Source organism: Alligator sinensis, unplaced genomic scaffold, assembly GCF_000455745.1.
Source record: "Alligator sinensis unplaced genomic scaffold, ASM45574v1 scaffold876_1, whole genome shotgun sequence".
Taxonomy (NCBI): Eukaryota; Metazoa; Chordata; order Crocodylia; family Alligatoridae; genus Alligator; species Alligator sinensis.
In genome coordinates, this window is record NW_005841938.1 from 569939 (window position 1) to 585691 (window position 15753).

At 47.9% G+C, this 15753-nt stretch overlaps 1 protein-coding gene across 1 annotated transcript in view; it reads left to right on the forward strand.

Annotated features, from left to right (window-relative positions):
• The first annotated feature begins 5699 nt into the window (after positions 1–5699).
• Positions 5700–15753, forward strand: part of LOC102382057 (canalicular multispecific organic anion transporter 2) — a 361044-nt gene continuing 350990 nt past the window's right edge. The window contains exons 1-2 of the mRNA XM_014518064.2: positions 5700–5731; positions 5848–5989. Coding sequence (XP_014373550.1) covers positions 5710–5731; positions 5848–5989 — 164 coding nt within the window. The 5' untranslated portion in view covers positions 5700–5709. The remainder of the gene's footprint in view (positions 5732–5847; positions 5990–15753) is intronic.

Below are 15753 nucleotides of genomic sequence, written 5' to 3' on the forward strand. Positions count from 1 at the left end.
AAACAGGATCAGTTTTACCCCCCAGTGTGTATGTCTATGTAACCAGTGAGGTGGTATCTGCCTGCCCCTTCCCTACCCAAAGCCAGGCACTTCTGGCTTTCTCTTCTTCAGCTTTTTGCTGCCACCTATACCTTGAGAAGGACCATGATTATGGCCCTTCCTGGTGGAGTCCAAACAAAGATGCTCTCATCTTCATTGCATCTATTGCAGTAGCATCAGGAGGCTTCAGTCCCAGAATGAAGCCCCTTTGTGTTGGGGCTGTACCCAGATGGTCTCTGTCCAAAGAGCTTCCAAACTAAGTACAAGCTGCCATCTAGCCGCTCCGACCCAGTGAAAGCATCTCCCCATGCTCCTGGTTCTCTTTCGTACCGTGCATGACTGTCTAGATTCACTGTCACACACATTGATAGTTCTGCACTGAACAATGTTTAAGCATCTGCTTTTCTACTTCTCTTCAATGCCCTAACAACTCTCATCTTCACGGTGAAATGTGTCTGAAAGGTATAAACACAGAAGGAAAATTCTTGTATTTCCCAGGGAATTCATTAAGGTGATTATAATTCACGCTTTAGAAGGTGCAGGGATGGGCTGTGCGAGTCAGCTAAATGATGTTGAATCAGCTAAAACTCTCAGAACAAGCCGGTGCATCGCTTCTGGAAAATCGAGTCATGAATCGTTTGAGAAGGGGAGTAAGCCGAATATTAGACACAGCCGTGCGTCTTGAAAGCAGGCTGGCTGGAAAGTGGACTGTGCTTGTCTTTAACGTAGAGCCTCTTTCACTTCATCTCCCGAGCTTTTTCCATCTCCTCTATCTTAAAACCACACCCATCCCTGTGCACACTCTCTCTCTGGATTTCCTTCACACATATGCACACACACATCGTTGTCTCTGTCACTCAAACATGCACATACAGGCACACAGAGTTTTCTCAGGAGGGGTGTTATGTCTGAGCTGGGCTAAATGGAGAAGAACTGCCTTCGTTCCTATATATCACAAAGATGTTGCAAGCTGCTGAAAATTCAGAGTACTGTTTTAATTATGTGCCAGAAGGAAAGCCTTTTAGCATCTTGGAAGGAGGCTAATGGCAGAATTGCCAGCATATATTCAGTGGCAGGAACCCAGGATCCAGCCAAACGTATCTTTAAAAAGGCAAAATGTCAGGTTTGGCTATAAGATGACAACTAATAATCTATAAACAATGACAATATTGTCCACCCCAATGCTGGGGAAGTGATTTAGAGACACTTTGCGTGTGTGAAACAAGAACATCTGCTCTCTGCTGGAAAGAGGAGGAAGATCTTCTCATCAGCATTAAATTTAAATGAGCCATTCCTCATTTGCATATTTCTGTGGTGCTCTATTTCTGTAAAAGGGTAACTTGGGATTGAAAATTTAGACGGAGACTCAGCAGTCAGGTTCCCCTTGATGGGAATTTTTTTTTAAAGCATAAAAGTAATGCTTTACTCTTGGAAGAATCCACACATGCTGATAGATTCATTACAGGTGTTGCCACCAGTCTGTTCAGGTTCACCTACCTACCTGTGTCCCCATCACTGCAGTAGCTCAGCATCTTCCAAGATTTAATGTATTTGCCTCCACATCACCTCTGTAAGGTAGGGAAGCATTAGTACCCCCAACTTTATAGAAGAGCAAGCAGAGGCAAAGCAAAGCAAAGAGGTTTGTCCAAGGTTATGCCAAGAATCTATTAGGGTAAAGCCAGGAAACGCATCCAAATCTGAGTCCCAGGGTGCTGTTCTTCCCACTGGAACTGGTACGGGAAGGAGGGCTCATATCTTTAAAAGTACGTGTGTGCCTAAGGCCGATGAGAAGAAATCAAGTCACTCCATCAAAAAGTCAATGGACCAAATTCTTCTCTCTTACACCCAAGCACCCCCACCAGCTTTGCTCAGGTGTAACCAGGAACAGATCTGAGACCTCTTGCATGCAGGGCCCAGATTGAACTCCTTTCTTGAACAAGGTGAGCCAGATGTTTGAAGCAGATCCAACATCTGCGGACAGCAATAGAGGAAGCCAGCCCAAGAGTGAACTGGTTACTCTTGAAATTTCTGCGGGAGAGGATGGTCCTTTCTGGTCCATGCCCAAGGGACAGGATGGAGAGCTTGGACCGTTCCCCTCTTGCTCTGAATGTAGAAGCATGAGGGGATGCTAGAAGAGAGGGTTTGATCCTCCTGGGAGCGGCATCGTTAGTGGCAGAGGTACCTGGCAGCTGTGTAAGGGCTGAAGGCTCAGTCTCTCGGGGATGTCTTTGCTGCTTCCATAGCCCTGCGGAGAGCACTGCTGAGAAGCAGGCCCACCCGCTCCCTCCCTGTCTGCCTGCATCAGTCCAAAATGAGGCCGTGAAGCTGCCTTGCGGGTGCCCCCCAGCTCTGTGCTCAAGTTCTCTGTCTCCGATGTGTTAGAGAGCAAGGGCAGAGGGGGTCCCCGAGGCAGACTCATCTCCTTTCAGGGTGGGGAGTGTGCAGCACCAGAGTGGGCAGGTGGCATGTGCATCCCAGGAGTACAGTGGAGGGGTGCAGATATGTCCTTCGTCCTGAAGGGCTTGGCTGCCTGCAGCAGTCATTCTGACCATCACAATCTGGGTTTCAGAGGATGGCAGTGCTTGGGATTAGATCTGTGTGTGGCATGAGGTGCTTGCCCTGCAGAACAGCACTAGCCAGGAGAGAGGTGGATGAGAAGGGGACACCCACCCGCCAGGGAGCAGGGACACCTCAGCCCCCCAGACCCAGCCACCCATGATGTGGACAGCCCGGGCAAAGGAGGACAAGGAGCCTGTCACCACTTGGTCCCTGGCAGAGCCACAGCCTGGGCATGGTAGGGAAGCAAAACCACCTCAAGAAAAGGGGGCAGTCGGTAGTGACTGCAGCGATGTGAGAGAACCGGGAAGCCGGATAACAATTTCCCTGTGTAAACCTTGCCGCTGAGCTCTGTGCAGGTGCCTGGCCATTTGGGAGGAAAACGGAAACCGCCCGACTGCATCAAGGGCTTTTTTCCACCCGCCCCCTCCCGAACCTGACACTTTCTATGAATTGGAAATGGTTTTCAATCTAAATGAGGCCAGAGAGAGCGCGTGAGCGAGGGCGCCGCCAGCCACAGCACTGACATAATGATATTTAAATGCAAGCCCCGGGGCTGGGGGTGGCAGGAGCAGAGGATGGAGAGAGAAGGAAGAGAAGACGGGGCGGAGAAGCCCAGAGTACTGGCTTGTGAGAAGGCACATGCATAGACCTGTCCCCTGCCTGCTGAAGCTATAGTGAGTCCGGAGGACTCTCTCTGTGCAGAGGAGACCCACCGATCAGTTCATCCCTGCTAATGCTGAGGCAGCCTGAGCCTCCACCCTGATTGCCTCCTAGTCGTGCCAGAATGCCCCCTGCACTCTCAATTGCTGCAGAAAGGGTCTCCCCACTGTGTGCCCTCTCCCCCCCGCCAGCTGGCAACAGTGTCTAGGTCTTGCCCTGTCTGATGGGCACGTGGCAGCAGGCGCGTGAGCCGTTAGATGGGGTCTCTGCAGAGCACATCCCTCCCCTAGCTCCCAATCAAGCTACTAAGCTCCAATTTTGTAATCTGCGAACAGAGTTCAACATGCTCCACATTATTTTTAATTATATTTTACTTTAAAGGGCCATTAATTACAAAGATTTCCCAGCAGAAGCCTTAAAAAAAAAAGCCAAAAAAAAAAAAAAGCCCTGCGCATCAAGGATTGTCTGTGCCAGCCTGGAAAATGAATAATTATTGAGAAGTCTCAAACAAGCAGAGCTGATGCTTGAACAAAGGAGGAGCAAAATTTGGGGCTGAAAAAGACAAGCGGCACTTAAGGCATCTTTTAGCTTCTGGGAAGACGCAGGCTAGGATGCTGGGTTCTCACTTCCTTTGAGACTAAATCTAGGCCCCAGTTCAGCAAAGCAATTAAGGATGTGCTTAACTTTACGCAGACGCTTAATTCCCATGGATTTCAATGGGATTTATGCACGGTGAGATAGGGGCAGGCTTAAACAAGTAGCTGTCCTTACAGCAGGTGCTCAAGTGCTTTGTTAATTGAGGCCCTGGTAGTTGGAGGAGGGGTTTGGCACTGCAGCAGCTGGGTCCAAACCCATTCCTCCATGCTTGAAGTTGATGGTGATTCATGAAGCAGGGGCCTGGTTTCTGGAGGCCTAGGCTCTGCTACTGACTTACTGTGAGACCTTTGTCAAGACAACAGTTTCCCCAACTTTGAAAGTGGGTGCACTAAACCAACATGGGGGCTTACTGAAACTGGTCTGGGGAGCTCAGGTGCAAGTGCCAGTGGAAATGGGGCAGGATACTATTATTTTTAGCTCTCCAGATGCCGTTTCCCTCCTCCCCTTCCAGAACTGCTTCCCTTTTCCCGGGGACGGGAGCTGTGGAATCGGTCCATGTTTTCTTAACCTCGCCTGGTTCTCATGGACCCCCTAATTTTTTTATCACGTTTCTGTGAATTCCTCTGGGCTGGATTTAGCTTTTCACAAGGCGCCTGCTCTCTCTTTCTAGGCATGGTCATTCCTCTGTGGAAGCTCCCGGGGTCGCCCCACTCTCCTTCCTTGTTCGTCTCTGCCCCATTGCCAGCTCCGTCTGTGCTTTCATTTTCTGACCTGGGCTGCAGCCAGGAGCTCCTTGAGAGGGTAGGGACAGTTTTCCCTGGTGTGTTAATAATCCTTGTTATTGTTATGCACTTACTTAACATTCATTTATTTTAATACCATTCAGCTCATTTATGTTCAGCAAGACAACTGGAGGGTGAAATGTGCTGTTTACTCACAAGGCAAGGACATCATTAAGGCCCTTGTTCTCTCTGCTTTCCAATCTTGCTTCTGCTCGAACACCCCCAGCAGCCTCCCAGGGTCTGGGAAACACCGACACTGGGTTTGTCCTGTCTCACTCCCCAGGACACCATTTGTATCAGTGCCAACGATGTGTTTAGGCACAACCGGTCTGCTATGACAGCAGTTCTCAACCCATGGGTTGCAACCCAAAAGTGGGCCACAAGAATATATGAAAGGGTCGCAACCAAACTTTAAAAATGCATCAACATTTTTAAGCGTTTAAATGTTTAACCTTTAAAAATGGAGTCTCTTTTAAAGGAAAAAAAATGTGGGAAACTGAGGCTTTTTGCTTGCAGGCAAGCAAAGTCCTGGGCATTTAACCCCTCCCGGCTGGGGCCAGGGACCTGCCATACTGGGTCAGGGTAGGGGTCCATCTTGCATGATACTTTCCCAGCAATAACAGCTCATGCTTGGGACAGTTGCCCAGTGCTGTGCCTGAGAATGGGACTTTCTTTGGTCCCTTTGTCTTTCTTTTCCCATACAGCTGCTGTTCCTCCCTCTCCATCCTTTAGTTTTCTCCCTTCCTGTGCCGTCTTTCCCACTGACTTCTCTTTCTGTCTTTCCTCACAGTGACATACTGCACAGACCCAGCTCAAGGGTGGGCAGGGAGAGGGTTCCTGTTACTTGTGAGCCAAGCCCACACCTGTGCAGGGCTCCTCAGCTGAGGCAAATGAAGCCATTTGCTCTGCTCTGTATGAGAAACAGACTCTCGAGAGAGAGGAGGGGAGGGAGCGGGTGAAGAAGTCCTTGTTGCCTTAAGTGGGGATTAATTATATTTAGAAGCCAGGATGAAGGGAACTGGACTCTGAAAAGCCTAGATGTGTCTGGTGGGATGGATTTCTAGTATTATGGATGCTACCTTCCCTTCCCCCAGGTGCTTCTCCTTCTCCCCCAGCCCCCTTCAATGGCCATCCACTCTTTGTTATTACCCTACCTTTGTACCAACTCTCCCTCCCAACCATTCTCATGTTCCTTCTCCTTTGTGTCCAGCCAGCCCGTATATCCATTGTCAGCCTAAGTATGCCCATGCTTCTGTGCTGAGATCCTGCTCAGGAATGAGGGTTTCTCCAAGATGCCCTTTGGCAGCTCTGAAGGGAAAGCATGTGGTTTGGCAGAGCAGTCTGGCATGCAGGTAGGATCCCAACCTTTGGGGGTTTTTTGGTGAGATTTCCAGCTGTGGGTGTGTTTCCTATTTGTGGGGAGTGAAACTAAGAAGTAGAAGTGGAATATCAATGCCCACGGGCACAGCCCCCTGCTGAGAAGGGTGGGGGTTTAACCTTTCCAACCCTCGCCTGAAAGGGCTGTGAAATGAATTTGTATGCGACTGAGAATCTGTGGTGGCATTTTCTTATCAGCGTGTAGCTGCTACGAAAATAGAAAACAAACCAGACTTGCTCCCTAGAGCTTGGGGAGAAGTTTTGGATCTGAATTTAGAGACATTCCCTCTCTATAATGAGACATGCTGGGAACCCAGGTCCGAACTCCTCTACATTTTGCTGGGTACTTGAGATCTGCGCTGGTTTAGACCTGAGCTGCATAGCTCCAACTCACTCTGCTGAAGCTGTGGGTCTGCCCAGGTGCATGGGGAAAGGCGTTACTGCTGCATACAGACACGGCTTTCTGCAGACAGTGGGTCATGTCGACTCTTCTGTCCCAGCAAAGCTTCCCCCCAGCATCTCTGGGGTCGCTCTAGGCTCAGTGTAGTGAGATGCTGTGTGTTATGGGGTTTAATTTGCCATTGCAACGATGATTAAAGAATGCACCTCAGCGGTATTGAGGGATGGGCTCATTTACTCATGAGGGCATTGCTCACCATGTTCCAGTGGCTTGTGGAGGACTCTGACGCTCACTGTAACAAAGCAGGAGTATCCAGGGGTTGTGCAACCAACTCATCATTTCTCTCTTGTCTCTTCCTGTCAGACAAGATTTGAAGATTCAATTATAGAGGGAGCTGGTCACAGAAGTGTTGCTGGCGCTCTGCTTTCTCACAAATTGCAGATGCGTTGCAGCAGTGCCTGCGTTGCACAGGAACCAGATTAAAGTTTAAAGTGATAGGATGGAGCGGGGAGAGACCTTGACTCTCCCATGACTGATAAGATCTGCAGGCAGGCAATGCAGCCTTCAGGGTTTAGAAAGCTTTACAAGGGCATTCTGGTTCAGAAGGGTCCTTGGGTGTATCAGAGCCCCACAGAAGCTGTGGCTTTCTGAAAATGCGAATCCTATGAGTTTAAGCAACAGCTGATAGCAAAGGGAAAACTCCGAGCTGAATGGTCTGGGGTAGGATATAACACTTAATTGAGATGCATTTCTGCTTGTAGTACGAGAGAGAAATTGGTCACTGTGGGGATATTACAATCCCAGCCTTTATCAGACCTTTGTAAAGGGCCCTTCTTGACCCAAAACCATAGGTTGGAGCACCAACAAACCCTGGGCATTTCTGAGATCTGGATGTGTCTCTTTGCAGGGCTCACTTCTGTACAGTTCCTGATATAGTGAGGGCCTAGTCCATAAGTGGGACTTCTAGGTACTAGCACTGTATACACAATAGGAATAAAAACGGGTCTGGAGCCAAGCCGTACATTGGGAGCTTGGCACGGCTTATAGCAGCAGTGCCGACTTGATCAAGGAGTGATGAGAAACTGAGAAGGACAAAAGCTTTTCCTCTAATAACTAGGAAATAAGTAAATGAAAGGGAGAATTCTCATGTTGGGTTTAAATTGGATGTATCCGAAGGGTGCTTCCTCCTTTCCACACGTGCTAGTGTTTTGCGTGCATGCCACTGAAGGATTAGAGTAAGACGGAAAACCTCTATCTTGCCTTTACATAAGTCTTCACTGAAATACAGTTGGCTTTGGTGTGAAGCGTGATATGTTTAACCGTACACAGCAGCTATCTTAAGAGTGAAGGGAATTATAGTCAAGGCTGCAAGGGCATTTACATGCTAGGATGCAATTACTCCAGATAGCCAGGACCTAAGGGCAAGCAATAAGTGCCGTCGGTTCTTTAAACACGGCAAAAACATCCATTGAGGCACTGAGTGAATTAGACTTCTGTTTAACGTCTTCATGGGAGGCAGAGGATTGAGTCCATAGTTTGCAAAGCAGCTGAAGTAACCATCTCATGAGCCTAAACAAAAAATTGGCCATCTGGGAAATATCGTCTCCTAAATGACCCCATATTTAGGTTTCTAGGAGTGCCACTCATGCTTTGCAGGCTGCTCTGGATGTAAACTCCCACAGGCTTTCCAGATCTCTTGCCAGGGGCATTTCTTGGCAGGAGTGCAAGATCTCTCTGGGAATGAATAGGATTTCTGATGGTCGCAGTAGCTTCCTTGCTTCTGGGAGCATGAGACCAATAAGCTCTGTGCTCCTCCCTAGGATGGGGAGAGGGAGGGAGGATAGAGATGTGGCGAATACAAAAGAAACCCAAATTACATCTCAGAAAATGACTTTCTTTTCATCATTCTTCTGGAAAGAGCAGTGGCTCTTAAGGGAAACAATGAAAACAAAGCTTATTTTAAAGGAGGGGGAGGCAGAAAAACCCATAACCTCTTCATGATGAATTGGGCTGTCTCCAAGCACTTCAGCCTACTGGAACTGAATCCCAAGTGCCATCAACCGTCTCAGGTCATTGGTCTAAATCCTCAAAAGTGACGGGGGGCTTGGGGTGGGCAATCGCAGATAGTGAATGGGGTCTGGTATTTCAAGGGGAGGTGTTGAGCCTGTCTGGAAAATCAGGGCTGCCTTTCAGGTGCCTTTTTGTCTGGGTGCTCAGACTCCCAAAGCACCCTCGACTAACTTGGCTGCGGTGTACAGGCCAAACAAATCTCCCCATCTATTGAAGTAGCAATTGTACCGCAGGTGCCACAGATGACAGCGGGCAGTGCACATCCCTTCTGTACAGTTAGCAGTTGCTCTCCATGCTGGAGCACATTCTCTCTGCTGCTACTTGTCTTCATTTTAAAAAGATTGAGAGAGACAATAAACCTATTCATTAAAAAGGAAAAATGATTTAGCCCCCCACTGCTGCCCTTGGTAGTTAATTCTATCAAACTGTTGCTTTTTTCCTAGACCCTTCATGGCAGCTTCCCAGAAAACTTCCCACAAAGTAACACCCAGGGGAAAGCTAAAGGTTAAGAAAATGCAGCATTAAATCAAGGAGACTTAAGACATTAATGGCCAACAGGGATTTGGAGGGTTAGATCTTAAAGTTGTGGCTAAGTCATTCTGACCAGACTGGTGCTGTCATGTATGTATGTTGGGGGAGGACCAGGGTGGAATTTTTCTTTCCTTCCAAATAAGGGGAGTCCTGAAATAAGTCTGATGGTATTTTGTGTATTCAGGGTTAAGTCCACTATCTGCTTTGAACATGCATGGCTATGCTGTTCATTGTCAAAGATGACTATTGACACACTGCTCTAAGAACGTGCAAAAGTTTTTAGTTGCATGCTCCAGAAATGGTTGATGTAAAATCTCTTGGGACCCATTGCTGCCTCTTCCATCACTGTCATGCTTTTTGGCTGTGTTGATACAGCGCCGTGAAACTACTTGCTCAAATTCCCTCCCCCAGAGAAACTGGCCTAAGTATAGATGCTTCATAACAAGGGACAACTGGTAATTGAGTCTGAGAACGGGCGGACAAGGATTATGTTACTGGGAGGCTGGTGCAGTTAGGTCCTGATGCTTGGAAATGCAGTCCGTCTCTGACTTGCATGTGGGGTAGTGGCATAATGAGAAGGTGGATGAGGACTCAGGAGCGAAAGGAAAGTATGGATTGGAAAGCTGGGATGCTCCAGTGGTTATAGCTTTAGCTTCAGCTCTGAGAGGCATGGGTTCAGTTCTCCATTATGCCCCAAGCTGTGTGCATGACCCTGGGCAAGTCACGTTGGTCCTAATTCTTGGTGAAAAGGTGCCTAACTACCACTGATGTCAATCAAGTATCTACCTGGGGGGATCTGAGCTGTAGTCTCTCTGTAAAGGCCCTTTCATCTTTGCAAGGATGTCATCAAGTACTGTGAAGCACCTGGGCTCTGTGATAGTAGGGGTCCAAGAGAGAAGAGGGATGAGGGAGGTCAAAGATGGAAAGGATCTCCCCACGGTGCTCTGCTGTACCATCTCAGTGTAGTTGTCTCTTCAACATAAGTGGCTCCAGGCTGGGCTATTATAAAAGACTGGGCATTGCCTCCTGGCCAGCTCTCCCGAGTTTTGCATCTGTGCTGAATCCTAAATGTGAGACGGGCACATTTCCGACTTCTCTGAAATTTGGACTTCTCTGAAACCATACTGTCATGCCCAGTGCATTGTTCTGTGAACAGGGTAGGTTCTTTCTGCCATCAAATTGCTCCTTATTCAAATTCAACTGTATTAAGTAGTAATGAGAGCCCTGTCCTTATCAACAAAGTATGACATTTCATGACTTAAAACTGAAGAGAGGGTGCAATTTCATTTGAAATGAGCTTCGTAACTTGATGCGATTCATCATTCAGCAGCTGAACCAGATGCCTATATGGGTTCAATCTATAGCTCCTTAAGCTGATGGAAATATTATCCTGTCTTATTAAAATCACCCACAGCTACTGCAGCTGTATGTCAACAGGAAAACAGAGTGACTACTTCTCCTAGGAATGGAGACTCTCCGTTAATGCTGCATTCAATATGCCTGTTGCTAAAATGGTTTCAGATGTAGATTTTTGCCATTACAAGTTAGTGCAGCTCCTGTGTATTTGATTCCAAATCCCCATTACCACTAGTCTTTGGTAAGTATTTGTTCATCTAGAGCTTCCTTGTTGACATGAAATCTTGCTCTTGCGATTTTTCCAATGAACCCTACACTTGGACAATAATAGTTGATGTTTGCACAGATATTTTCATCACCGAGCCTTCTGGAATTCGTAACAAACTGCATGGTGCAACTTCTCACGGAGCTATTAGTTGGCCCCTAGAATCTAGCAGAAAGGCTTGATGAAAGGGGACCATTGGGCAAGGATGAATGGTCTGCTCTTGCCTTGCCAAAAGTATGTAACATAGCAGTTGGGGTACTGGACTGGGAATTTTCACATGGGTTCTGTTCCTGGCTTTGATGAGAACCGTAGAGAAGTCACTTTGCCTTTGTGCCTTTGTTTCCTCTTCCCCCTCCTTTGTCTGTGTAGACCACAAGCTCTCTGAAGCACAAATTGTCTTATGATTTCCCCTACTACCACCATGTGTTCCAAGAGACTTGCACTGTCTGTGTTGAGTTTAAGGGCTCGTTCCAAAAACCCAACATATAGGCTGCGGAGGGGGTAGAAGATATTCGGACACAAACACGAGACTCCCCATGCCTGAAGAAGGGTGATTGCACCCAAAAGCTTGCAAGAACTTTTTTCCATCTACTCAGTTGGTCTAATAAAAGATAGGACATCTGCTCAAAGAACCTTGCCTGCCTGTGTCCTTAGACCAACACGGCTACAACCAAAAACCCAGCGACACGAACAGAAGCATTTATAGCATTTGTGAGAATATCCCATATGAAGCTGTATGCACGCATCGTGTGGAAGTCATGATTTTATACGCAGAAGCTCTGACATGGGGCAGACCTGTTCAGTGAAGGGTCTCTGTGTACATCAACTCCACAGGACCTCTCACTTAAGCTTTATGCTGTTTCAGCTTTTGTAGACGAGACTTAGTTTAATAGGTTGACTGTTTATTACAGTAGCATCTTGGTGTCAGCCAAGACCTGTGCCCCACAGTGTCCTGAAAGCTCACAACCTAAAGAGTAAAAGAGAGAATGGAGACCCGCAGAGGTGACACATTTTGCCCAAAGTCTGTGGTTGTGCCAGGAAAAGAGCCCAGGTTTTATGTTTTAGTCCAAAATCTTATACTCGGAGCTGGGCTACTTCTATGCCTGTCTCTTTATTTGGATCCTTTTGATTTTGCAATACTTCCGTGAAAATAGCTTCCTCTTCAAGGAGCGCAGACCTAGTTTCTCTCACCCCTCTGCATGGCCCACAAGTCCCCATCTCTTCCAGGTTGTCCTTGGCTCTCTGCCATTTTTGTCTTTTTTTTTTTTTTTTTTTTTATTACTAACCTCGGCATAATTAGGAAGCCAGGAATGTGCATGGGAGATGAATGTGGCCTCATTAGATTCTTAAGCAGTATTGAAATAATGTCCTCTCATTTACATCTGAAATCCCTAAATATGCATCCCAAGTTGTCAGTGTTGCAGAGAACTGCCATTAAGCTGCTTGCTGAAGGCTTTCAGGTTTGCTGCATCCCTTTTCTTGTTTGAAGAAAAGAAAATGTTGGATTGTTGTGGCTAGATCCAGGAACAATGGGACATCTCCTTCCATCTCCATTTGGGGAGGAGGGGGAATGGTGGACCTGATCCTTTGTGGACATGCTTCTCGTGATCTTGATGTTGGAAGCTATTCACTGAGGCTCTGTACTTTATAGAGGCCAGGAATTTCTGCAAGGAAAATAAAGGCAGGAAGTCGAATAATTTTGCATGTCTCACTCCAAACCAACCTACCCCACTACTGAAGCTTATTTCCAAACTGTTTTTCCCCACATGCATGTATCCCCACTTTTGTGCCATACTTTCTAGCGTGATGAAGTAGTTTTCCATCTAGTATTTGGGCAAAATCCTTCCTGTCCCAAGGCCACTGGGGTAAGTCTGAATGAGGGTAAGGTGCAATCTAGGTTCTGCAGAAGTCAAAGGGAATCTAGCTATTGGCTTCGAGAGAGACAGGATTTCACCCCTGGCTGCTTTCTTGGCATCTCAGGCCCATCTTCAAATAAGTCTCTTAAGCTTGTGTGTTGTGATTTTACTTTGCTTCTGTCAAATCACATTGGCCTTCTCTTCCTCCTCCCAGTAAAGAGAACCAAAATGTTTTTGGACCCTTCCATGATAGCTGTGTGTATCTGGACAGGTATGTTCCCCTTCATCACAATGAATGTGACTGCTTTATAAAACTTGATAGGAACACCATGCAGTCTAGTTGCCGTTGTTCTTTTAGACTGCTCTTAAACTACCATTGCGGTGGGGATAGACACTTGAATGCACTCATTCTAGTTGCCTTCAGTTTCCTATCTACCACGGTCAAAGAAGGAGCCAGTAACAGAGGAAAATATTGAACCCAAGTCCTGATTGACCCTTGCAAGACATCCTCCTAGCTTATCTTCTATTGTGGATCTAGAGTGCAGTTTGCTGTGACAAGTAAGCACCAAAATAATGCTGACAGAAGCAGAAAAATGATATCAACTGGCTCTGTCTGTTATTGCCCTCCCAGGGATCAGCTGCTTGCTTTTAAACTTGGAAGGTGGGTGCAGCTTTATCAATCTCTCTGCACCTGTGACAGGCAGAGGAGAAGGGAGAGGAAACCGCAGAGACAGCAAGAAAACCCAAGCAGGCTTGCTGCGTGTTAGGCTCGATGTTGGTATGCTAGGCAGGTGTCCTTAAAAGGAAAACTTCCCAATTTGCTGAAAGAGCACAATTCACCAAAACGTACAAATGAAACTAAATGAATCCAATGCAATTAAAATGGAGACGGTGTGTAATCTGGTAACCCACTTGCAGGTTCAAAGCTTCATCTCTTTAAAAATGTTGTATTTAAAATGGATTTAGAGCAAGCCATGGCACACAAAGGTCCTCTATACATCATCCATATAGAAAGAGAATCAGATCAAAAGCATCTGTGTCCAGGCACAGTGAGGAAATCGCTTGATCTAAGATTGTACCTTGCTCATGCAAATATGTTTATGGCTCTTTATGTAAATGCTTTGAATATAAAGACCTAGCTGTATGCTAACAGAAAAACATTTGGCAGAACAGTAAAGGCAGAGATCAGCATTGGGTTAGCGCCGACACAAATGTGGACCTTGTAACATTCAACAAACTCAAGTCTTGGGGCAGCAGCACAGCCCCGGGAGACCTGCTTTCTATTCTACACTCGCCCACTGAACTGCTCCTTGATTTTGGGCAAGTCTCTTACTTGATTTCTGAGAACTGCTCTTCATCCGCTTGGAGCATTCGTTCCTTGGGGCAGGGAGTGTCTATCCAGCACTTGGCAACATGAGGACCCAGTCTCAAGAGGCCTCTAGATGCTAGCATAATACAAATGAGATACCACCCCCCCTCCCACCCGAGATGCTGAACTTTGGCTATTCTGGCAGGCAGAATGCATCCCCATTGTGTCTTGAGCTAATCATCTTAGTGGGAGGATGTGTGAGAGACCCCCTGGATATATTGCAGTGTTATGATGTGATGTGCATCAGGAGTGTGATCGTAGTAGTCCAGATGGTGTTAGGGAGACAGCCAGGTTGTCACTTCCAGGTCGCCAGACTGGGATAGCGGTGAATGACACTTGGTACCATCTGACAGCTGTCTAGCGGCCTGTGTGGAAGGGGTCTGACTATTTGTTGAGTAGCTGGTGGGCAGCAATATCACAAACCACATGCTGCAGCTGGCACTAACTGGGGCGCTGTTGACAAGCTTAGCTGAGGGCCAGGCACGGACCGGTCTGCTCTTCTGCCTCCAGGTCCAAATGAGATGCTGTGGTAGGCAGCACTGGGGAAACGCATGCTGCTGCTTTTGCAGTTTAGTGGGCACCAACACCAGTCTGACACTGATCTGGATAAGTCACCCTGTCCACTCCCAGCCTTTGTGTTGCTACTAGCCAGGCCCTACCCATCCATCTTGGAAGACACCTACTTCAGGTCCTTCATCAAGGACGACCAACCCGCTGTTGTCCCCCGAAATGGCTTATCAGGGATCTACAGTGAGATATCCCTTCCACAGTCCCAGAAGAGGAAGGGGATCCACATTTGGGGCGCTTTCAGTCAGAGTCTCCAGTTCCCTGATGGGGGAAGTCATGTTCTCGCTTCCAGTGGATTTCCAGGGCCCTGTACTACTGAGGTCTTTAGAGCTACAGTTGAGGGAAGAACAATGTGACTTGACTTTCCTGTCTCTGGACACTTTCTGTCTTAAAATCCTGGACTGGAGCCTAGTTTGCCTTGAAGCCTTGCCAACAAATGTAATATTCTGTCTCGGGCTGGACAGCACAGGCTCTGAATCCAAGATCAAGCCCGCTCCCAGGCCAAGAGGGATTCGGCGCACAGAGAAGGGGCATGCTGGGCAAGGGAGAATGTCCTCCTGTTGCTGTCAAGTGGGGACTTCTGGTTAGCTGAAGGAGTGCTGTTGGCAGCTGCAGCCAGCCCTTCTGCTAGTCCAAGCAAGGTTAACCTGTTAGGGAAGAGCCTGCAGGAGTCCTGAAATCCCGACAGAGAGTGGAAGGGTGGGATGGGAAGAGGACAGGTGCTATTTTTGAAGGAGGCTGGACATGTTTAAAACATTCAGCAGCGCACTTGAAAGGGCTTGACCTGCAGCTTTGTGGGTACATTCATCACTGTGTTTGAAGGTGGGGGGGCATATACACCCAGCCACAAAGCTGCCTTGTCAAACCATGACCTGACTGCATGATGGAGGGGGGACACTTGCAGAAAGAAGGAAGGGACTTGGGGGGGGGGGGGGGGGGATATAGGCTTCTTAATCCTGCTTCCTAATCCACTGTCGCTTGAAGATGGTGTAGTCCTCTTCTCCAGGGCACCAGGCATCAGCCGTGAGGATGGTGCTCCACATCCCGGGTACCAGCATCTTCCCAACCCTTGCGCCTCTTCTCTCCTCTTAGTGTCTGGGGAGGCAGATCCACTCTGCTCCCGGCCTGTGTGGTCACTGCAGCCCTACCCTCCTGCCTTTGCCTCCCAGAAGTCTGCCCATGACTGCGAGCGCTGGCCCGGGCAAGCAGCTTGCCTTGAGGGCTCTTGGGACCTGTGCAGCATGCCTGCCTGCCCGCTCTCCTTGCCTGGCGCTGTGCCCCACAGGGCTCGCGGGTGCCGGGCCGGCTCTCCCTGCCTGCGATGC